The 22,922-nt window shown below is 50.1% G+C and overlaps 1 protein-coding gene across 1 annotated transcript in view; it reads right to left on the reverse strand.

The window, feature by feature from the left end:
• Positions 1–7,169: 7,169 nt before the first annotated feature.
• SLMAP (sarcolemma associated protein) overlaps positions 7,170–22,922 on the reverse strand; it is a 194,871-nt gene continuing 179,118 nt past the window's right edge. Inside the window, exon 24 of the mRNA XM_088027937.1 lies at positions 7,170–7,702. Coding sequence (XP_087884063.1) covers positions 7,691–7,702 — 12 coding nt within the window. The 3' untranslated portion in view covers positions 7,170–7,690. The remainder of the gene's footprint in view (positions 7,703–22,922) is intronic.

A 22,922-nucleotide genomic window follows, 5' to 3' on the forward strand; every position in this document is an offset into this window, starting at 1 on the left:
ATTTGATGTTGAGTGAATGAATGAACCCTTGCTTGAGGTTTTAAACTGGAGTTCAGGTTCTGCTTCTCTTCAGTCTTGTAACATTAATCAAGGTATTCAGCTTCCAGGAGCCTCATTTTCCTCAGTGGTTGGAAAGGGCCATAACATCTGGGCTCCCCAGGGCACTGGCAGACCCTAAGGGAAGGGTAAGGCCATGCATGGGAAGGAATAGTCTCCAAACGATCCAGAAACAGTTACTGAGCATCTGCTCCATGTCAGGCAGGATGCCAGGCTCTGAGGGGTGCAGACATGCATCCCAAAGCCCCTGCCCTCCAGGAACCTGTGATCTAGCAGTGCAGACAGACAGGTCAACAAATACTTACAACCTATTGGGTAACAGCTCTGATCCATAGCAACCACTCATCAAGCTAAGCACTTTGCATTCATTGTCTCAGGTAACTCTATGAGTTCGGTACCACCACGAGCCTCATTTTATAGACAAGGAAACTGCAAAAAGAAGTTAAGAAGCAAGGGCTTATTCCACACCTAGGGATATACCCAAGAGAGATGAAAATGTGCGCACAGTAACTTGCATGCAAATTTTATAGAAACATTATTCATTGGAGTTGAAAGGCAGACACAATTCATATGTCCATTAATAAATGAATGGATAGGGCGCCTGGGTGGCTCAGTTGATTAAGCATCTGCCTTCGGCTCGGGTCATGATCTCAGGGTCCTGGGATTGAGTCCTGCATCGGGCTCCCTGCTCGGCGGGAAGCCTGCTTCTCCCTCTCCTCCCTGCTTGTGTGCTCTTTCACTCTCTCTCTCTCTCAAATAAATAAAATCTTAAAAAAAAAAATAAATGAATGGATAAACAAAATGTGGTACATCCGTACAATGGAATATAATTCAGCCATAAATAGGCACGAAATACCGACATGTGCTACAACTCGGATGAACCTCGAGAACATGCTCAGTGAAAGAAGCTAGACACAAAAGTTATATCCTCTATGGTTTATTTTATATGATATAGCCATAATAGGCAAATCCTTAGAGACAGAAAGCAGCTTTGAGGTTGCCAGGGAAGGACTGGGGAGGATGGGGGGTCACCACTTAACAGGCAGGGGGTATATTGTGAGGTGATGAAAAATTTTTGAAACCAGAGAGAGCCGGTTTTTGCACAGCATCGTTAACACCCTAAACACCACTGAATTGTGTGCTTTAAAAAGGTTCGTTGTATGTTGTGTGGCTTTCACCTCAATGCAAAAAGGAACAAGGACTGGCATTGTAAGTAGCAAAGGCTGACTGAGGACCAGAACCTGGCCTGTGCCTCAGAGCTTGCCTTTGACCTTAACCACTGCAGATCTCAATTTCAGCATCTTATCTTTCAGTTCTGGGACTTCCGTTCGATTCTTTTTTATATTTTCCAGTTTTCTGCTGAAATTCTTGTTATACAATTTCCTGAATGTGCTCCTCCCAGTTATTAGAGTTGCACCTCGAGCCTGAGGGGTTTATCAAGGTACCACGACCATGACGGGGGAGGAGGGAGGGGGGTGGACTCCGATTTTTGTGGCCTCAGGCCTCGTGACACCAACACTCTGCCGGCTTTTCAGCCTCTTACCTGCGACAGTCAGCACGCTCCCTGAGGGCTTGAGGGGAAAGCAACTCCCAGTTGCAGGTGCCTCTTTCTGGGTCTTTTCTAGGTGCTCCCAATAGGAAGGTTGACCTGATACTACTCACCTGCCAGGGGGACAAGCAGGAGGCATGGGACCCCCACCCCCACCCCACCCTCCTCTTGCTGCCCTTCTGCCAACACGGATACCGACTTCAAAATTAGGCGGCGCCTGGGTGGCTCAGTCAGTTAAGTGTCTGACTCTTGATTTCGGCTCAGGTCATGATCTCAGGGTCATGAGATCAAGCCCCACATCAGGCTCCACGCTGGGTGTGGAGCCTGCTTAAGATTCTCTCTTCCTCTCCCTCTGTTCCTCGCCTCACCACACCCCCTAAAAAAAAAAAAAAAGAAAGAAAGAAAAGTTAGGTGAAATCGCAATTTTCAAAGTTGTGTCATTTATTTACTTATTTGGGGGCTCTTTCTCTCTATTTCATTCCAAGACATACAACACAATTTAATTTCTGAAGGAAATGAATGACAAAAGCTGCTATTTATTAAGTACTTCTGAAGGGCTTACTGTCTTAAGCATTTTACATGTATTGACTTACTTAGTTCTTATAAACAGCCTAAGAGCATGTTTTGCCATCTCCACTGCCATGGTTGAAGGAACGAAGGCCCAGAGAGGTAAAGACATTGGCCCAAGGACACACAGTTCCTACCGCATGGAGCAAATACACAAACCCAGGGGTGGCCAGACATTCTTCTTTATGAGTGAGGAATGAGTAATTTCAATGAATTAGAGAATCTAGACTTGAGAGGGCAAGAAAGTCAGAAAAAATGAGGACACCAGATGGAAATTGGCTAAGGGAGAAGTAACGTTTGGAGGCAAGAAAAGCGTTCTGTTCAGTGGGCCTGAGCTTTGAGGACAGGTAACTGAACCTCCCTGGCCTTGGTGTCTTCATCTGTAAAATGAGCCTAATAAAGGCACTGACCCCCTGGCCTGTTCCTAGGACTCTCGCACTTGGGTCCCTTTCCCGTTCCTCTCTCAGGGAGGCAGGAGAGCTTCCCTGTTGAGGGAGGTTTGAGTCAGGGAGAGGAAAACAGGGATTCAGCTTCTGGGTGGGGTGCACCCCTGCTTGAGCAGAGCCTCATCTTCCTTTGGAGGGAACCTTAGACGTGGTTGCCAGGGCCTGCAGGTGGGGAGAACAGAGAGAGTGCTTTTCCCCATCCCTATGGGCCCACAGGGAAGGGGAGCCCTTATCACAAAATCACCCCCAAACCTATAGAGCATACCAGAGCCCTCAATGCTCACTCAGTCAGTGAATGTGTGTTCACTGAGCACGCATCTATCAGTCAGGACTCTCCTGGTGGCCAGCGACAGAAACTCAGCTAAAACTCCTACAGCAAAAAGGAGAACTGATTGGACCCTGTAATCAGACAGTGTCAGGGGGTGGGTCAGGCATGTCTGGCCTCAGGGCCCTAGGTGATGCCACCACGATCTGCCTCACTCCCTGCCTTTCCCTCTGTTCTTCTCAGGCAGGCCCACCCCACATGGTGATAAACACGTTCCCCACCCCCCCCCCCAGCCACTCCAGGCTGACCTGCTTTCCCAGAACTTCTAGCAAAAGTCCAGGGCTGATGCTAGCTGGCTCTGGTAGCTCCGTCCCAATCCCACTGTCAGAGGGATATGGGCTCACAATGGCCGGCCCTGGACTGCATGCTCACCCCACATGAGCCCTTGCTATGAAGAGGCGAAAACAGCAGATGTACTGAGCTCTTCCTCTGTGTGGGACACTGTTCCAGGTGCTAGACAGGTATTTAAACCTCACAGAACCCCGTGAGGTCCGTATGTGTCATCCCCATCAGGCAGGCGAGGAAAGGAGCACAGAGAAGTCAAGTGACTTGCCCTAATCGCACAGCTGGGAGCTAGCAAGGCTCACAGAGCCCATCCTCCCTGCCATTGCACCACACGGTGCCCACCGTTTCTCCCTGCACCCCTGTCCTCTGTCCAGACTGAATCACTTCAGCTCCTCAAACGGCTGAGCCTTCTCCCGTCCCCTGGCCTTGGCACGCGAGGCTTCCTCTGTCCGGCGCCGGCCTTTCCCGTCCCTCCCAGTGAACTCCCCCTCCCCCTCCCGCCTCTGCTGAAGCAGCTCGTGCTGGGGGCCACGTCCTGACCCCTCACACTGAGCAGGGCCCCTCGCCATCCCTCAGCCCCGGGGTGTCCCCCGTGATAGGTCACACTCGCCTGCAGCCTGATGATGTCCCCTACCAGGTGACAGCCCCACGAGGTGCCTTGGTCGCTGCTGGTGCCGGGAACGCGCTGCAGCTGGGCAGGCGGTGGGGGATGCGCTGCTCAGCGGTTGGTTCCCTGGGTCCCTTGGCTGCTCTAACGAAGCACTCCAAAAACAGAGGCTTGACACAACACAAATGTGTCCTCTGTCAGTTCTGGAGGCCAGAAATCCGAGATCAGTTTTGCTGGGCTGAGGTTCAGGTGTCGGCAGACCTGGCTCCTTCTGGAGGCTCCAGGGTAGAATCTGTTTCCTTGCCTTTTCCAGGTGCCAGAGGCCGCCTGCACCCCTTGGCTCATGGCCCTGCCTCCCATCTCCAAAGGCAGCAGTGCTGCGTCTTCGAAACTCTTTCTGTCCCTCTGCGTCGTTATCATTTCATCGTCTATCTGAAAGAGACAGGAGGACACCCTCTTATGAGGACTGTTGTGATTACATCGGGCCCATTTAGATAATCCAGGATAACCTCTCCATCTCAAGATCCTTGCTTAATCACATCTGCAAAGCCCCTTTTGCTACAGAAAGGATCAGCCATGGGTTCTGGATGGGGACGTGGAGAGGGTCTACTGTTCGGCCTACTGCAGGGATGAAGCGTGAGGGCTCGAGGCCTGGGGACCTGCTCTTGAACCACAGGATGGTTCAACCTCTAACTTACTGTGTGACCACGGGACTGAACCTCCCTGTGCCACAGAAGGCAGAGGGCAGGAGGTGAGCAGTTTGAGGAACTGAGAGCACTTCAGGCTGCTAGAGGACGGGTCATGGGAGGAGTCATTTGGCATCAAGCCTCAGCTCTGAGTCAGTTTCTGTGTCTGTAAAATGCAGAGGGTAACGGTCCCTTCCTCACAGCCCTGGCTGTCATGGGATTAAGTGAGTCAAGACATGGGAAGTACTGAGCAGGGGGCTTGGCCTAGAGAAAGTGCTGGATAAACGTTGGCAGTTAACTGCTGTCTTCATTGAGTTTCCTCAGAAGCAGACTCAGAACAAATGCAAGACAGTCTTTCGGGAAATGATCCTGGGAGGCACTGGCAGAGGACGGGGGAGGGGAGACAAGCAAGGAAGGAAGTCCCTGATGGGTATGTTAGTGAGGGGGCTGCCCCTTCGAGCGCTGAAGGGGGAGGGGCTGGGGGGACGTGCCCTCAGTGTTACTACCAGGTCCACGGAAGGGCTGGGGCAGTGGGGGGTGGCGCTCCTCTGTGGCCTTCTGGCCTACCGCGCGTGCAGGCAGAACGTGGGATTGTCATGACTAAACTTAGTCATGACTTCATTCATGATAAGCACTCACCCAGCAACCAGGTGACCAGGGAGACATTGGGCAACAGGACTGGCCCAGGCTGAAGGGGCGTGGGCGGGCCCCAGTGTGTGCCCAAGGTCACCTCCACCAAAGAGCCCGGATCCTTGGGACTGCCCACGAAGAGGCATTCCCCAGAAGGGTGTGGCTCCTTCCGCCTTGGAAATGGGCAGGCCGGGTGTGAGGCCTGAGCCTTTTGGGCCCTGCAGGGCCGTTAGGAGAGGCTCTTACTCACCATCCCTCACTTTCTCCCAGGCGCAGGTGTTGTCCAGGGCAGGCTGAAGCGTCAACATTAACAGATCCCCACAGTTCTGGGGGAGCTCTTGAAGGCTCGAGGCTGACAGATGGGCCGAGCAGCCCGGGGCCCCAGAGGCTGATAGGAAGACGGAGTCTGTGGGTGAATTCTCCGTGCACACCTCCAGGCTGGAATACTGGTCACGTCTCTGCCTTTCCAGGGCAGCAGGGGGGTATGTCGGCCCAGCGGGTGAGGGGGGCAAACAGTGAGGGTAGGGAGGAAGACGACCTTCTAAAAGAGGCTGTGTCGTCTTGGGTGGAGGGCAGGGCTGTTGTAACTTGCTGAGGTATTTCAGACATGAATAATGCTCGGTTACAGGCGTGGACATACAAAAGAAAGTGGGGAGAAATCTCAAGAGACAGGGCCGGGCCAGCTACCCTGTAGCAGCTGCCACTTAATGCCCCAAACGGGCCTCCCCCCAGCGGTGAGGGAGGAAGGTCGCCTCCCATTTCAGGGAACCAGCAGGTACCTCATGGCAGAAGCTGGGCCCCCAGAAACAGCGTCGCTGTGGACATCAGGTCCCGTGTCTTCCCAGTCCTCTCTCTGCTCTAAGCCTGCAGGAGCCCAGCGGATACGATGTGCCCAACTGCTCAGAGCCCGGGACTCAGGACAGACCTTGACCTCATTTGAGATTCCAAAAAGAGGCCTTTTTCTTTTTTGAGGTGCTTCTGCAACCCTGGGACCCCCACACCCCCACTCTCCAGACCCCATAATCTGTAGATATGACCTCATCTGTCCTCTGAAAGGTAGAAGAGGAAAATTTACTGTTACCTGTTAGTCTCCCTGATTTAAGAGAGTCTGTGGTCAAGGGTCAGAAGGCCTGGATTCTTGATTCCAGCTCTGCCATTCACCAGCTATGTGACCTTGGGCAAGTTACCTGACCTCTCAGCCTTCACGACATTTCTCTCGGGGAGCTGTTGATTTCTCTCTCTCTCTCTTTTTTTTAAACACTTTTTTTTTAATTTTTATTTTAAAAGATTTTATTTATTTTTTTGACAGAGGGAGACACAGCGAGAGAGGGAACACAAGCAGGGGGAGTGGGAGAGGGAGAAGTAGGCTTCCCTCGGAGCAGGGAACCCAATGCGGGGCTCGATCCCAGGACCCTGGGATCATGACCTGAGCCAAAGGCAGATGCTTAACGACTGAGCCACCCAGGCGCCCCTCTTTTTTTTTTTTTAAGATTTATTTATATGAGAGAGAGCGAGAGAGAGCACGAGCAGAATAGACAGAGAGGGAGAAGCAGGCTCCCCATTGAATGGGGAGCCCAACACGGGGCTCAATCCCAGGACCCTGAGACCATGACCTGAGCCCAAGGCAGACGCTTAACGACTGAGCCACCCAGGCGCCCCTGTTTTCTTTTTTTCTTTTCTTTCTTTCTCTTTCTTTCTTTCTTCCTTCCTTCCTTCCTTCCTTCTTCTTTCTTTCTTTCTTTCTTTCTTTCTTTCTTTCTTTCTTTCTTTCTTTCTTTCTTTCTTTCTTTTCTTTCTTTCTTTCTTTCTTTCTTTCTTCTTTCTTTCTTTCTTTCTTTCTTTCTTTCTTTCTTTCTTTCTCTCTCTCTCTCTCTCTCTCTCTCTCTCTCTCTCTCTCTCTCTTCTTTTCTTTTCTTTTCTTTTCTTTTCTTTTCTTTTCTTTTCTTTTCTTTTCTTTTCTTTTCTTTTCTTTTCTTTCCATAAACTCTATGCCCAGCATGGGGTTCGAATACCTAACTCCAAGGTCAAGAGTTGCATGTTCTAACAACTGAGCCGGCCAGGCGCCCCTCTCAGTAAGTGGTTGATTGTAATAGTACCCATCTGGTAAAATTATGATAACTAGACAAGTTAGTTCTTGTCAAACACTCAGCAGTGCCCTGCATATAGGAAACCATTGACTTCTCTACCTAATATTTAATTCTGAAACCCCAAGCTGTGCCTGCCCAGCACCCTGTATGTCCCACCAGAGCAAAACGCCTTGCTTTAATAGACGATAACTTTCCGCTAACTTTCCAGACCTTTCCCTAGAAGCTCCCTGAGCCAAGAACTCTACCTTGTTTGCCATTTTTCCCAGCACAACACAGAAAAATATTTTTAAAATGTTGATTTCAAAAGCATTCCCGTTTTACAGACCAGGAAGCTGGGGGTGGCGGGTTTCGGGGACATATTCATGATTTCCCAGGAATGGGGGGATCCAACATGTCGAGTCCAATCCATGCCATCCTGTCCTGTCCGCAGTTCTTGAGTGCCTTCTGTAGGTCAGGCCGTGGGCTAGGCATCAGGGAGAGACAGAGAAAAGCAGCTAAGACAAGGAAGTTACAGCTGAGAGTGGAATAAGAGTCAGTGACATGTTGAGCTATGACCTGGTACAGGCCTCATGGGAGGTGTACCGTAGCCTCATTGGATCTTCACAACACCCTACATGGTCAGTGCTGCTCCCAGGCCCATTTCCGAGACTAGAAGAATGAAGCTCTGGGAGGAGCAGTGACCTCCTGAGGCCAGGCAGCTGTGGAGAACTGTTTGCCCTGGGACTGCGATTCAGATCTACATCTGAAATTGGCCTCAACTAAAGGTGAGACTTTTTATTTTTATTTTTTTTAAAGATTTATTTATTTATTTGAGAGAGAGAGAATGAGAGAGAGAGAGAGTACATGAGGGGGGGAGGGTCAGAGGGAGAAGCAGACTCCCTGCTGAGCAGGGAGCCTGATGCGGGACTCGATCCCGGGACTCCGGGATCATGACCTGAGCCGGAGGCAGTCGCTTAACCACCTGAGCCACCCAGGCACCCGGGTAAAGGTGAGACTTTTTTAAATGGTGCAGAAATGAGTGTGGGCATTTGAGGCAGAGGAAACAGCATGGATGAAGGTGTGGAGGGGAGAAAAAAATGGTCAGGGACTACTAAGAATTCTTTTCTGAGAGTAATGAGTGAGGAGATCAGCGGAGGCTGAAGAAAACCACTTCGAATGTCAGGCAGAACACCATGGAGATTAAAAGTACAGACTCGGGGCGCCTGGGTGGCTCAGTCGTTAAGCATCTGCCTTCGGCTCAGGTCATGATCCCAGGGTCCTGGGATTGAGCCCCGCATCGGGCTCCTTGCTCCGCGGGAAGCCTGCTTCTCCCTCTCCCACTCCCCCTGCTTGTGTTCCCTCTCTCGCTGTGTCTCTCTCTGTCAAATACATAAATAAAATCTTTAAAAAATAAATTAAATAAATAAATAAATAAAAGTACAGGCTCTGAGGGCGCCTGGATGGCTCAGTTGGTTGAGCATCTGGCTCTTGGTTTTGGCTCAGGTCATGATCTCATGAGTCATGGGATCTGGCCCTGCATCAGGCTCTGTGCTCATTGGGGAGTCTGCTTGAGATTCTCTCTCTCCTCCTTTTGCCCCTCCCCCCACTTGTACACTCATGCTCTCTCTCCTCTCTCTCTCTCTGGAATAAATAAATATTTAAAAAATATATATACATATATATATATATAAGTTCTGAAGCCAGACACTCCTGGCCCAAGTCCTGTCTCTCTTGTCTACTTCCTGGGTGACCCTGGGCTAGTCACCCAGCCTCTCTCAACTCAGCATCCTCATTTCTGAAAAGGAGATAATGCCTTTTTCCAAAGAAGACGCATAAATGACCAACAGGCACATGAAAACATGCTCAGCATCATTAATCATCAGGGAAATTCAACTCAAACTGCAATGAGCTCTCACCTCACACATGGCAGAATGGCTGGTATCACAAAGACAAGAAACAACAGGTGTTGGTGAGGATGTGGAGAAAAGGGAGCCCTCGTGCACTGTTGGTAGGAATGTGAATTGGTGCAGCCATTGTGGAAAACAGTATGGAGGTTCCTCAAAAGACTAAAAATAGAACTACCCTATGATCCAGCATTCCCACATCCGGTTATTTATCCCAAGTAAACACAATTCACTATCTTGAAGAGATACCTGCACCCCATGTTCATGGCAGCATCATTCACAATTAACTGAGACATAGAAACAACCTATGTCTGTCGATTGATGATCAGATAAAGAAAATCTGTATTGGAATATTATTCAGCCATAATAAAGAAAGAAACCCTGCCATTTGTGACCCCGTGGATGGACCTTGAAGGCATTATGCTATGTGAAATAAGTCAGAGAAAGACAAATACCGTATGTTCCCACTTATATGTACAATCGAACACAGCTGAACTCATAAAAGCAGAAAGTAGGCTTGTGGTTGGCGAGGGTTGGGGAGTGGAGGAAATGGGGAGATATTGGTCACAGGATACACACTTCCAGCTATAAGAAGAGTAAGTTTTGGGGATTTAGTGTATAGCATGGTGACAATCATTAATAATGCTGTATAATCTACTTGAAAGTTGTTAAAAGAGTAGATCCTCAACGTTATCACCACAAAAAAGAAAAAAATGGTACTTATGTGAGGGGATGGAGGTATTAAATCACCTCAGTGTGGTAACCATTCCCCAGTACATACGTGTATCAAATCATCACATCGTACACCTTAAACTTATGTATGTTGTATGTCAATATCTCAATAAAGGTCTGGAAAAAATGGAGTTCATAATATCTCCCTGATAGGGGTTACTATGGGATGAAATGAGCTCTTTTTTTTTTTTAATTTCTGTAGTTTGCTAGATACTTTTTTTTTTTTCAAGATTTTATTTATCCATTTGACAGAGACACAGCGAGAGAGGGAACACAAGCAGGGGGCGTGGGAGAGGGAGAAGCCGGCTTCCCACTGAGCAGGGAGCCTGATGCAGGGCTCGATCCCAGGACCCCGGGATCATGACCTGAGCCGAAGGCAGACGCTCAACGACTGAGCCACCCAGGCGCCCCCGAGATGAGCTCTTGACCACCCAGCGCCTGGCACAGGGCCCAGACGGAAACAAGGGCTTGGTAACTGGGGCTGGGGCTGCTCTGTGGGCCTTTTTTTGTCCTCTTCACCTGGAGTGTACCTTTTCTCCCCTCAGCCCCCCAAGCCTGGCTAACTCCCACTGAGCTTGGTTGTCCCCACCTCCATGAAACAGCCCTGTGCCCCAGGCTGGCTTGGTCCCCTCTTCTGTGTCCTTGAAATACCCCAGGGTTTGACGTCCTTCCTCGCACTGGTTCAGTTCCGGGTCAGAACAAGGAGGGGCATATGTCCATTTCAGCCACAGCTGCATCCCCCTACCTGCCCCGGGGTCAGCCACACAGTAAATGCTGAGTAAATAAAGGAAACAAATGAGTGGACGGGGTGGGTGGGTGGGTGGGTGGGTGGATGGGTAGATGGATAAATAAATGGATGAATGGATAAATGGACGGATGAATGAATAAGCAGGTGCCAGACCGAAAGGCAACAACACTTCATCCTGAATCCTGGTGAGGTGTGGGGCATCCATAAGTGTGTGGCCTTGAGCCTGACAATTCAGACCTGAAGAATCTACATCCTGTCTCTGCCCTGGGCGGAGTGTTTGTTCTACTTTTACTTCCACCATGCAATTAACCGAAAACACCCTTTGCCCAGGGAGACAGATTCTATAAAGTCCAACAGCCCTTCCCTCCCTGACCAGAAAGAGAGTCACGGGCTCTCGCCATCCACCTGTGCTTGGCTTCGGGATCCTCGAGACTGTGTTCCCCTAAAGCTCACAGCCCCATCTTTTTATTTTTTCTTATATAGAGAGCAAAACATTATACTCACAAGTCTTCTATTTTATCTCAGGGCTTTCTAGCTTCCTGTGACCTCTTCTGAACTTTATCCCCCTGAAAGATAGCATCCACCCAATAGAAATCATATGTACTCTGCACTTAATTTTCACTTGACATATTACTTTCCCATGATACCAGATACTATTTATTTGTATAACTGCTGGTGGCCATGGTCAGGCCCTTGCCATACAGTAATGCGATTTTCTTAGCCATCCATCACAGTCAGACAACTGGGTGGTTTATAGGGTCTCACTAGTCCAAGCAGTGCTGTGGTTGGGTGCAGAACAGTGTGGCTGGTGTGCGATCTTTGTGTAAATAGGTGGAGCGAAGTATATATATTTACCTGTCTGTGCATAAAATACCTCCGGAATGATTCACAAGAAAATGGTGACATTGTTACTTTTGGGGAGAGAGACTGGGAAGAGACTTTGCACCTGTAGCCTTTGGCATCTTTTGCATTTTAAACCAGGAGTATGAATTTTTTCAAGATAATTAAATTCACATTTTAATAAAAATCAAAGTGTCCTCCTGGAGGCGGAGCCTAGTTCCTGCCATCTCCCACCCGCATAGGCTTATGGACTCACTTGCAAAGAGTAGAGTTTGGAAGGTGAAAAATAGTAACTTCACAGTGGAGAAGCCCAACAGATACCACCTTGACCACAAGTTCAAGGTGAAGTTCACGGATGGTGTCATGTGCATGTCACAGCCTCTTGATAGGATGTGATAAGAAGGCACCTCACCTCTGTGGTGTTCTTTTTTTTTTTTTTTAAGATTTTATTTATTTATTTATTTATTTAATTTTTTAAAGATTTTATTTATTTATTTGAGAGAGCGAGAATGAGAGAGCGAGCACATGAGAGGGGAGAGGGTCAGAGGGAGAAGCAGACTCCCTGCCGAGCAGGGAGCCCGATGCCGGACTAGAGCCAGGGACTCCAGAATCATGACCTGAGCCGAAGGCAGTCGCCCAATCAACTGAGCCACCCTTTTATTTATTTGACAGAGAAAGACAGCAAGAGAGGGAACACAAGCAGGGAGAGTGGGAGAGGGAGAAGCAGGCTTCCCGCCGAGCAGGGAGCCCGATGCGGGACTCGATCCCAGGACCCTGGGATCATGACCTGAGCCGAAGGCAGACGCTTAACCAACTGAGCCACCCAGGCGTCCCTGAGGAATAATGCTAATCTTGTATTAACATTATAAGATGTTAATACTGAGGGGAAAAATGGGTGAAAGAACTCTCTATATTATCTTTACAACTTTTCTGTAAATCTAAAATGATTCCAAAATCTGAAGTTCACTTAAAAAAATAAAGGTTTCGGGTGCCTGGGTGGCTCAGATGGTTGAGCGTCTGCCTTCAGCTCAGGTCGTGATCCCAGGGTCCTGGGATCGAGTCCCGTGTCTGGCTCCCTGCTCCTTGGGAGCCTGCTTCTCCCTCTGCCTCTCTCTCTCTCTCCCCCTGTCTCTCATGAATAAATAAGTAAAATCTTTAAAAAAAAAAAATAAAGGTTTCCCAAGTTCTCATGAGGAATAAAACGAATCGGGTGGCCCTACCATAAACCTTTGGGAAGAAAAGTTTGGGTCCTCTTTTTTTTTTTCTTCTCTGTCTATGGTCTCAGGAGCACTGGGTGTGCTGAGTCAGGGAAGAATGGAGACATTTACTGATGGGGATCCGATTCGGGCCTGGTGTTTGGGGTTTGGTGAGTCTGTTTCAACAGGAGAAATTGCTGTCACGACAATATAAATAAAATAAATACCCTTGATGTTGAGGTTTGAATCATTGGTGCATTCAGATGGTATCCGGGTTCTTTCTTCGGTGGAAATGGCTCCAGACGGAGGGGGTCTAGAGGCCAGAGTTTTGGTGTCACAGATTCTAATGGCCATCAAGGTGCCAGCTTCGATGGGGAGTTTCTGGATCTCAGTTTGCCGAGCTGTAAAATGGGATAACTTCTCCCTCTCAAAGAACACGTGAAAGCACTTTGCAAACGGTATGGTAGGTTCCAATACAAGACCTCAAACTTCTACCGTGGACCTAAGCGCAGGATGGATAGTGAGGGGTTAAGGGTGGGGGTGGGTGTAATCCAGAGCAGTCGTCCTCAAGATACGCTTTTGGTAGAGATGGGATCTCAGATTTCACGACAACCTGACATCTAGTCCATGTTAGGCATGCACGAAGGGCCAGGGTCAGCTTCACAGGCATGCGACCCATGCAGGTGACAGGGTTCTATGCTCAGAAGGGCCCAGAAATTGATTTAATGCTCTGCTGTCACCATCTTGAAATTCTTCATAATCTCCGGACCAGGAGCCCCGCATTTTCACTTTATACCAGGCGCTGCAAATTATGTCGCCAGTCCTGCTGAGGGCACTCGCTCAGCGTGTATGTGTGTGCGAGAGCCGCAAGCCACCTGGGGTTTTGAGGACAAGGAGGGAAGGAGTGGCAGAGGGGCAGAGAGGAGGCTGTGGCCTCCAGGGGGCACGAATTCTGAGGGTAAGAGCTGGGAGGGGAGGTAGGGTTCTCGGGAAGTCTTCCTATACTAGGAACCTTGCCTTTTAATTTCCTAAGAAACCTTCAGTAGAACTTCCATTTCTGGCAGCGGGGTGGATTTGTTTCTGGAGGGAGAGTGGGTCTGAGTCAGGACTGCCTCGTCCTGCCAGGGAGGAAGGCCAAGAGCTCCGCTGGGTCTGCACTGCACACCAGCTGCCGTGTTGGAGGTGTTCACCCTGAGAGAAGAGCGAACCAGGAAAGCGAGCTGAAAGGGCCCCCACCCACTCTCTTCATCCCTGTTCCAGGCTGAGCCTGAGCAGGGGGATCAGTTAGTTCTTCACGTCTCCAAATCCTTGGATTTGGAGAGGCAGGGATGGTAGTTTCCAGCTGTGGATCCCTGAGGAAGGACATTTGGCTAACAGGAAAAGGAGAGGGCTTGGATGGTGGCCTGGGCCTCGGCCCTCTTGCCTTGGGCCTGAATTCCACGTGGAGGCGGGCCAGCCTCTTCCCTGCCCTTGACTGTCCCAGCACGGCCCCTAGCCAAGCCCAGCGCCCCCCGCCCCCCGCCCCGCCACACACACACCTTTGCCCCCACTTGAAAGCACGGCCCTCCCAAGGCACCAGTCCAAATCCTCCCTGGTCCTCAGGGGCCAAGGTCAGACCTCTTCCTCTGCAGGCTTTTGCAGCTTGCAGGACGACAGCACAGTGGGTGTCCGCCAGGCCACTGTCTCAAGGTCTGTTTTATGAGGGTGTATGTATGGGGTGTCCACCTGCCCCCAGGCCCCCTGAAAGTTCCGTGATGCCCCGTTAGTGCAACATAGTGAAGGGCTAAGGGTGTGGGCGCTGGAGTCAGAAAGACCCGAGTTCCAATCCTGGCTCCACCAGGGTGATCCTGAGCACCTCACCCAGAGTTTCTGAGCCTCAGTTTCCCCTCCTCTAAGGGGAGGATGGTGTCCTGGGTTTGTTGGGAGCACAAACTGTGGCTACTGATGTTATTGTTGTGACTGACGGGATGGATGAGGTTGACGCTGGACAGACACAAATACCACGGCGGTAGGTAATAGCCCGCAAGGGCTTACGATGCTCCAGGCAGTGTTCTAGGTGTTCCATGTGGGACTCATGTAATCCTTATGAGAACCCTGTGAGGCTCGGGTTATTTTCCCCGTTATATAGAGGGGAACCGGAGATCCTCAGCAGGTTATTAAGTGATCTGCTCACGTTAAGGTGCAGTTGGAATTTGCATGTGGGCAGCCTGGCTACAGCTCTTGTACCCACACCCACTAGCTGCGCCAGTCCTCGGCCGCCACCACACTGCCCTTGTCCCCAGAGCCTGGGCCCGACCGCCACCAGCCTCTCCTGCCCCGGTGCTGGGAGCCCCCACTGCCTAAGGAAAAAGCCCTTTATCTTTAAATACTTTTAGCTTTCCAGGTAGCTAATACTTACTGAGCAAAACCCACGCCCCAGGAACTATGCAAAAGATGAAAGTGTTTCATTTAGGGGCGCCTGGGGGGCTCAGTCGGTGAAGCGTCTGCCTTCAGCTCAGGTCATGATTCCGGGGTCCTAGGATCGAGTCCCGCATCGGGCTCCCTGCTCGGCAGGAAGCCTGCTTCTCCCTCTCCCACTCCCCCTGCTTGTGTTCCCTCTCTCTCGCTGTGTCTCTCTCTGTCAGATAAATAAATACAATCTTAAAAAAAAAAAAAAGTGTTTCATTTAACCCTCAAAAGCAGCCCTGAGTCAGGCTCTCATTGTTACCTCCATCTCAACTCAGAGATGGGAACTGAGCTCAGACGGCTTTTACGTAAGTTGCTCAGGGTCCCACATTGCTCAGGGTGACATGTTGGACATGGCAGGGTGGGGACTTGACCCTAGGTTTGGGTGGCCCTCCTTCCCACATGGAAGCAAACAAGTCCCTTCCAACAGCTGGTCCTTGGGGCCGACTGGGCTCTCCTTCTGTCTGGAAGCCAGTTCATAAATCACTGCAGCAGCGGAGTTTGGGAGGCTGGAAGAGAGATGGTCTACCTTCTCCCTGGCTCCAAGACTGTGATGAGGTCAGAGTGAGCTGCCCCCACCCCCCAGTACCTCCTACCAACCCTCCATCCAGCCCCCTAACCCTCAGGCTAGAAGAGGCAAGCTCTAGTTCCCCCCCCAGTTTTCCGGAAAGGCGGGTTTTCCTAGAAGGCAGGATGAGGAAGGAGCTGCTTAACTTTCCAGTGAATAGCAGAGGGTGAGTCAGCCTTGCGCCCGGCTTAGGTGTTGCCTGGCTTGGAATCTGAAGGCTGGACAAGGTGACGTCAGAGAATCCTCCCCTCTAGGCCTGGCCACCTTAATGGCCTGAGACTACGCAGAGACCCCAGGCTGGAGCATGATGGTGGGGGCATCCCATCCACATTTGGGGCCCCTTCCCTCCCTAATTTGGGTTTTTTTTTTACAGATTTGGCATCGTTATTTTGCTCTCTCCTATCCCTGCCCCAAATCATCTCAGCTGGATACCGGCTTCTATAAACAACCTTCTTTGATTGGTTGTTTCATTTAAAAAGAGTTCATTAAGGGCGCCTGGGTGGCTCAGTCGTTAAGCATCTGCCTTCCGCTCAGGTCATGATCCCAGGGTCTGGGATTGAGCCCCGCATCGTGCTCCCTGCTCTGCAGGAGGCCTGCTTCTCCCTCTCCCACTCCCCCTGCTTGTGTTCCCTCTCTCACTGTATCTCGCTGTGTCTGTCAAATAAATAAATAAAATCTTTAAAAACAAAATAAAAAGAGTTCATTAAAAAGAGTTCTGGAGATGGATGGTGGTAATGGTCACCCAGCAATGTGAATGGACTCAATTCTACTACACTCAGGAAGGATTAAAATGATAAGTATTATGTATCCTTTACTATAATTTTTTTAAAACACAAAAAAGAAAATAAATTCATTATGAAAAATTTCAAATACATGCAATAATAGAAAAAATGTTCCCATGAATTTCCATATATGCCTCCCTGAGCTCCAACTCTCAAGGGTTTTGTTTTAGTTTTTTATTTAAAAAAAAATTTTTTTTAGATTTATTTATTTGAGAGAGATAGAGAGCACACAGAGGGAGAGGGAGAAGCAGACTCCCCTCCAAGCAGGGAGCCTGATGCAGGGCTTGATCCCAGAACGCCGGGATCATGACCTGAGCTGAAGGCAGATGCCTAACCGACTGAGCCACCCAGGTGCCCCTGCTCCGTGATCACTATGGAGCCCGATGCGGGACTTGAACTCAGGGCCCTGAGATTAAGACCTGAGCTCAATCAAGAGTCAGTCACTTAGGGATGCCTGGGTGGCTCAGTCGTTGAGTGTCTGCCTTTGGCTCAGGTCATATCCCAGGGTCCTGGGATTGAGCCCCACATTGGGCTCCCTGCTCCGTGGGAAGCCTGCTTCTCCCTCTCCCACTCCCCCTGCTTGTGTTCACTCTTCTGCTGTATCTCTCTCTGCCAAATAAATAAAAAATAAAATCTTAAAAAAAAAAAAAGTCAGGGGCGCCTGGGTGGCTCAGTCGGTTAAGGGACTGCCTTCAGCTCAGGTCATGATCCTGGAGTCCCGGGATCGAGTCCTGCATCGGGCTCCCTGCTCGGCAGGGAGTCTGCTTCTCCCTCTGACACTCTTCCCTCTCGTGCTCTCTGTCTCTCATTCTCTCTCTCTCGAATAAATAAATAAAATCTTTAAAAAAAAATTTAAAAAAAAAGTCACTTAACCAACCAACTGAGCCACCCAGGCGCCCCTCAACCATCAAGATTTTTGCCCTACTTGCTTCATCTACCCTTCTTTTCTCTTGTTTTCTTTCTGAAAGTATTTTATTTTTTTAAGCTTGTATTTACTTTTTACTTATTTATTTTATTATTATTTTTTAAATAATCTCTACACCCAACGTGGTGCTCAGACTCACGACCCCAAGATCAAGAGTTGCAAGCTCTTCCAGCTAAGCCAGCCCGGCGCCCCTTTTTTTAAAAGTATTTTAAAGCAAATCCCAGACATTATGTCATTTCACCCCTACATCAGCACTCATCTCTTACAAAGCGGGGGAACATTCTCACATGTAACCTCAATTGTATTAATCACACCTAATACAACGAACAATATTCTCTTTTCCTTGGAGGATTTAAAAATTATATCTGCAGCTCCTTGTAATCACAGTGATACCCTGTGCTATTTTTCACTTTCTACTCTACTACAAAGGTTATTATGTGTATTGCTTTTCTTCTGTCTGCTTCCATTAGACTATGAATTCCACAGAGGCCGGAGTCTTTGTTCGCCAATGTATCCTTAGGCTTAGAGCAGTGCCTGGCCTATACTGGATGGTTCAGTAAATATTGGCTAAATGAATCAGTTTATGAATGATTTAGGGCAATCTGAAAATATACCTGCATGCAATTGAACAAGATAAAATAAATTAAGACTAAATTAATTGAGACTGACTACAGACAGGTCCCCAGCTGGGCTCCGAGCTGTGATACACCTACTTTGGACTTTTGGGTCCTGGGATCCAAAAGTGATACACCTACTTTGGACTTACGGGGTCCTGGGATCGAGCCCCACATCGGGCTCCCTGCCCCGCGGGAAGCCTGCTTCTTCCTCTCCCACTCCCCCTGCTTGTGTTCCCTCTCTTGCTGTGTCTCTCTCTGTCAAATAAATAAATAAGATCTTTAAAAAAAAAATAAAAACCAAGGAGATATACAACTATTGAATTATTATGTTGCATACCTGAAACTCATATAATGTTATGTCAATTGTAACTCAGTTAAAACCCAAACCAAACCCAAGGAGAGCTCTTCCTGATGGCCACCACATTTTCCAATCTAGGTATCAACAGTACGATTTCAGGTGTGTGGTGGGTGCCACATATGGGTAAAAATGGTAGTGAGGACACAGATGTGGATACCAAGGGGTTGGGATTTCTAGGCCATTGGGAAGACTTATGCAGATGGTGAGAGAGAATATTTGAAATCAGGAGAGTTCCAGAAAAATGGAGCTGGGCAGCCGCTGGAAGTATGGGGCATTGCTCTTCCAGATTTTTCTAGATGTGGGGTGCATGATTAGCTTAGCACATGGGTAGAGACCAGCACAACCCCCTCCTTCCTCCCTTAAGCCATTCTAGTTTCTTACCCACCCAAGAGATTTATGCCCCGGCAAGTAGACCCTATTCGAAACTCTGACAACTCCTTCCTGACCAGTCGGGCATTGGGCTGGAAGCCAGGCAGGAGGGTGACTTCGCCCACACGGGACTAGGACTTAACCAGGTGGCCACCACGTGCCCAGCATCGTGTGGATGCTACTGCTAACCTCTCACCTCCCCCGGCGCCCTGGTTCTACAGAGGAGGAACATAAGGTCAGGGAAGTGAACTGAATCTCCTCGATTCAAATAGCAGCCAACAACAGCAGTACTAATAAAAGTAATAATAGTCCTAATAGTACAGTAGTAACAGCAGTAATGATAGAGTAATGATCCATTGTACTGAGCTTTTCTGTGTCGGCTCCTACCCGTTTCGTGTGTGTTCATTTAACCCTCACCACAGCCCGTGAGATGGGTGCTATCACGGACCCCAACTTACACGGGAGGGAACAAGGCACAGACACGTAAGGACCCTTCTCCCAGGTCCCAGGTCTCGAAGGGAGAGGGAGAGCTCAAACCCAAATGTGGCCGATCTTAAAGCGTCTGGTCTCTTCGGGGCCACGTTAACCGTGGCGGTCACACCCAGCAGCAGCAAACGTTTATGGGGTGCTTTCCGTGGCTCTGGCCGTCCTTGGAGCCGCACTACCAGCCTGGGCAGCGTCTGCCTCTCTCTGGTCCTCTCCCCCGCCACGGACAAGGGCTTGCTATGAGGCCTGAGTTACTTCTTACCCAGGGGACGGTGCCAGGCACCGACAAAGTGCTCCGTTTTGTATTATTGTCACTATTTGTCTCATTAAGGATGATAGCACCGCCCCTCCCCATGGCTCATCAGAAGAGAAGTTTCTGTCTGGCGCACATCATGGTCCAGGGCAGGGCTCTGCCCAGAGGCCTAGGGCTCCCTCTACCATGGGGCTGCACCTCTCCCAGCCCCGCTGGACGCTCTCGGCGAGCCAGCAGGAGACAGAAGAGGATGTGGCTCATGTGTGGGTCTATCTGGGGCCAGGCCTGGAAGGGGCACTTGGGACTTGGGCTCACTTTCCAGGGGCGGTGCGAGTCACATGTCACGCACTGCAAGGGGACCGGGAAAGGCCTTCTGGCCGGTGCGCACGAGAAGCGACCAGGGACGTGGTGGGGACCTCAAGTCACGGCCACACAGCTATCGTTTTAACTGTGTTGACAGGTGGAGAACGGAGACCTGGCCAAGGCCCCAGGACCGATCAATGGAGGAGCCAGCCCTTGACCCCAGGTCCGTGTGACCCAGGGCCGCCCGCTTACCTGTAGAGCCTGCTACGCCCAGCTGGCCTCTCCCCTTGCCGCTGCCCACGGGCTCCCCCCACTGCATCCCCTCCTTCCCCCCGAAGGCGGCCCGGGCCTCGCTCGGACGGAGCCTCCAAGGAGCCCCAGCGCCTGGTGTGACGAGAGCCATGTCTGGCGGATGCTCGGCACAAGGCAGTTGCACGCAAGAAGCACATGCGTGTGCAGGTGTCCAGGGGCTCGGGGCGGGGGAGCCTGTAAACCCCCACGCGCTGTCTCCTAATGGAAGAGGGCAGACGGCAGCCCCCTGCCACTCTGGGAATGATAAGGGGAAGGTCACCTTAAATCCGCCGGAGGAGAGTGGATGCCCACTGGCAGGATGGAGGCGGAAGAGTCTGGAGTTGGGGGGGAGCGCATAATGGAGCAGGGGAGTCGGCCGGACCCAGCGGGGAACCCAGGGGCGGGGGTAGCTCAGGCAGAAACAGAATGGCAGCCAACATGCCGTGGGCATCTCCCATGTGCCAGGCCCTTCACATGGGATGTGACTGTCTCCTCACATCAACCAAAGTAATGATGTACTATTATCGTCCTCATTTTACAGATAGGAAAGCTGAGGCACGCAGGGAGGCCGCGTCGCTTGCTGGAAACGGGCAGAGTTGGGACTTGAGGCCTGACGTGTCTGAGGCTGAGCCCTGTGTTCTTATGCACCCACGGGCTCTGCTGCCTCCCCGGGGCTGGGAGCTGGGCCCTGGCGGGGTTTAAGGGTCAGGGAGACCCAGGCAGGCACTAGACTTTCCTGCCCCTGTGAATAATGGACCAGCGGACCTACATAGAGCAACTTCTTTCTCCCCAGCACGTTAGGCACCAATGACTGGGAGAGACCTTGGTGTAGGGGTCCAGAAACAGGGGTCCACACTCTGGACCCCCACCCCGCTCCCTGGGTTTCCTGCTTTACAGCTCCTAGGTCTCCTCGGGGGCAGTTCCTGGCAGAGTATGTGCTCAGCAAATATTTGTCAAATGCGTGAGTGAGCGAACAAAAGGAGGAAAATATACAGCCTTTTTCTCTCAACATCACCCCATTTTTTTTCTCTTGTATTACCGTATTTCGTATTTTGCCCATCACAGGAAGTACACTTTCCACATTTTACCACCTGCAATTGGGTCAATAAATCTCCCAATTGCTGTCGGCAAGGTGACAGTTGTGATAAAGTTGTCGTTGCCTGAAAAATATCTTGATCCATTTATTTCAACTACACCTTTCTTTTTATGTGCACAGAGATGATAGGTTATGAGATAAAGGAACTTTTCCAATGAGGGAAAAGATAAACATCCTAAGTAAGAATAGCTTTCTATCAGTTTAATTGGCAGAGGTTTTGTTTTTTTTTTTTTTTCTTAGCGGCACAGGAAATAATGATGTGTTCTTATGATCCAAAACATTTTGGAGTCAATGACACACAGCATGTCAGGAGCACCTGACTACTGAGGATGAAAACAGCTCACAAGCACTGAGCTCTTTCCAGGCCTTACATTCACTCTCTAATTGTCACCTAGATAATTACCACCTAGATAATATTATGGTTCCCATCTTACTGGTGGGGAGACTGAGGCACACAAGAGTCAAGTAACTTCCTCACAGTCACCCAGCCAGTGAGAGGCAGAGCCAAGACTTGACCAGTGGCGATTTCATACCAGAGCCTGGGTCACAACCACCGGCATACCCTACCCCCCACTCCATGAGTGAAGAGAAACAATGGGATTATCATTTTCTATTTTTAACACCTTCTGGGGTAATGCATCGGTCTGTCAACATTTCTGGAGCACTTACTGTGTGTGGAATGAGCCCTGTGCAGCGGGGGGGGGGGGGGGGGGGGCATGGGGAATCCCAGTGAAAAGACCCCAGGCCTTTCTAAGCATACCAGGTCATTCTAGGAGGACAGAGCTATCACACACCATGCTAACTTACACATCCATGTAATGGTCACGGACAATTTCCGTGCAAGCTGGGTATTCTAAGTACTAGTAGGAGTAGAATGGAGGGGCTCAGCCAGTGGGACAATCCAGTAGGGCTTCATGGAGGTGGTAGCTTAAACCTATAAACCTTCTCCAGGGCTTCAGCCAGGGTTCAATAGTGCAGCCGCCTTCCCACGACAGGAGGAGGCAGATTTCACAGGGAGGTGGTGCCCTTGCCCACAGTCTGTTTTGCCCCTGTGTGGCTGTCCTAGCTGGTACTTCAGCCCAGACCTTGGCCTTGGCCGCTCGGCTGAGCCAAGCAGGCTATGAGTCAGGGGAACACAATGCCTTGAGCCTCCTGAGTGGCAGAAACCCAGCCCAGCTGCTGTGTACTTTCTGGGCAGGGACAGTGTCCAAGTCTCAGATCCTGACAGAGAGGGTGGCTTCTCCATGTCGAGGCCACTGGCTCCTCCTTGGCTGGCCTGGATCCAAGACTGGTCAGTTCATGCTGCCTGATGGCTGGTGTACTCTGGGTTCAAGTCCTACATCAGTTCTTTTTTTTTTTTTTTTTAAGATTTTATTTATTTGGGGCGCCTGGGTGGCTCAGTTGGTTAAGCGACTGCCTTCGGCTCAGGTCATGATCCTGGAGTCTCGGGATCGAGTCCCACATCGGGCTCCCTGCTCAGCGGGGAGTCTGCTTCTCCCTCTGACCCTCTTCCCTCTCGTGCTCACTATCTCTCATTCTCTCTCTCTCAAACAAATAAATAAAATCTTTAAAAAAAAAAATTAAAAAAAAAAAAGATTTTATTTATTTGACAGAGAGAGCAAGCAGAGGGAGAGAGAGGGAGAAGCAGGCTCCCTGCCGAGCAAGGAGCCTGATGTGGGACTCGATCCCAGGACCCTGGGATCATGACCCGGGCCAAAGGCAGCTGCTTAACCAACTGAGCCACCTAGGCGTCCAACCTACATTGGTTCTTTTACAAGCATGACATTGGCT

Source organism: Eumetopias jubatus, unplaced genomic scaffold (genome assembly GCF_037043125.1).
Source record: "Eumetopias jubatus isolate StellerSeaLion01/CBP00866 unplaced genomic scaffold, mEumJub1_p1.0 scaffold_1, whole genome shotgun sequence".
Lineage (NCBI taxonomy): Eukaryota > Metazoa > Chordata > Mammalia > Carnivora > Otariidae > Eumetopias > Eumetopias jubatus.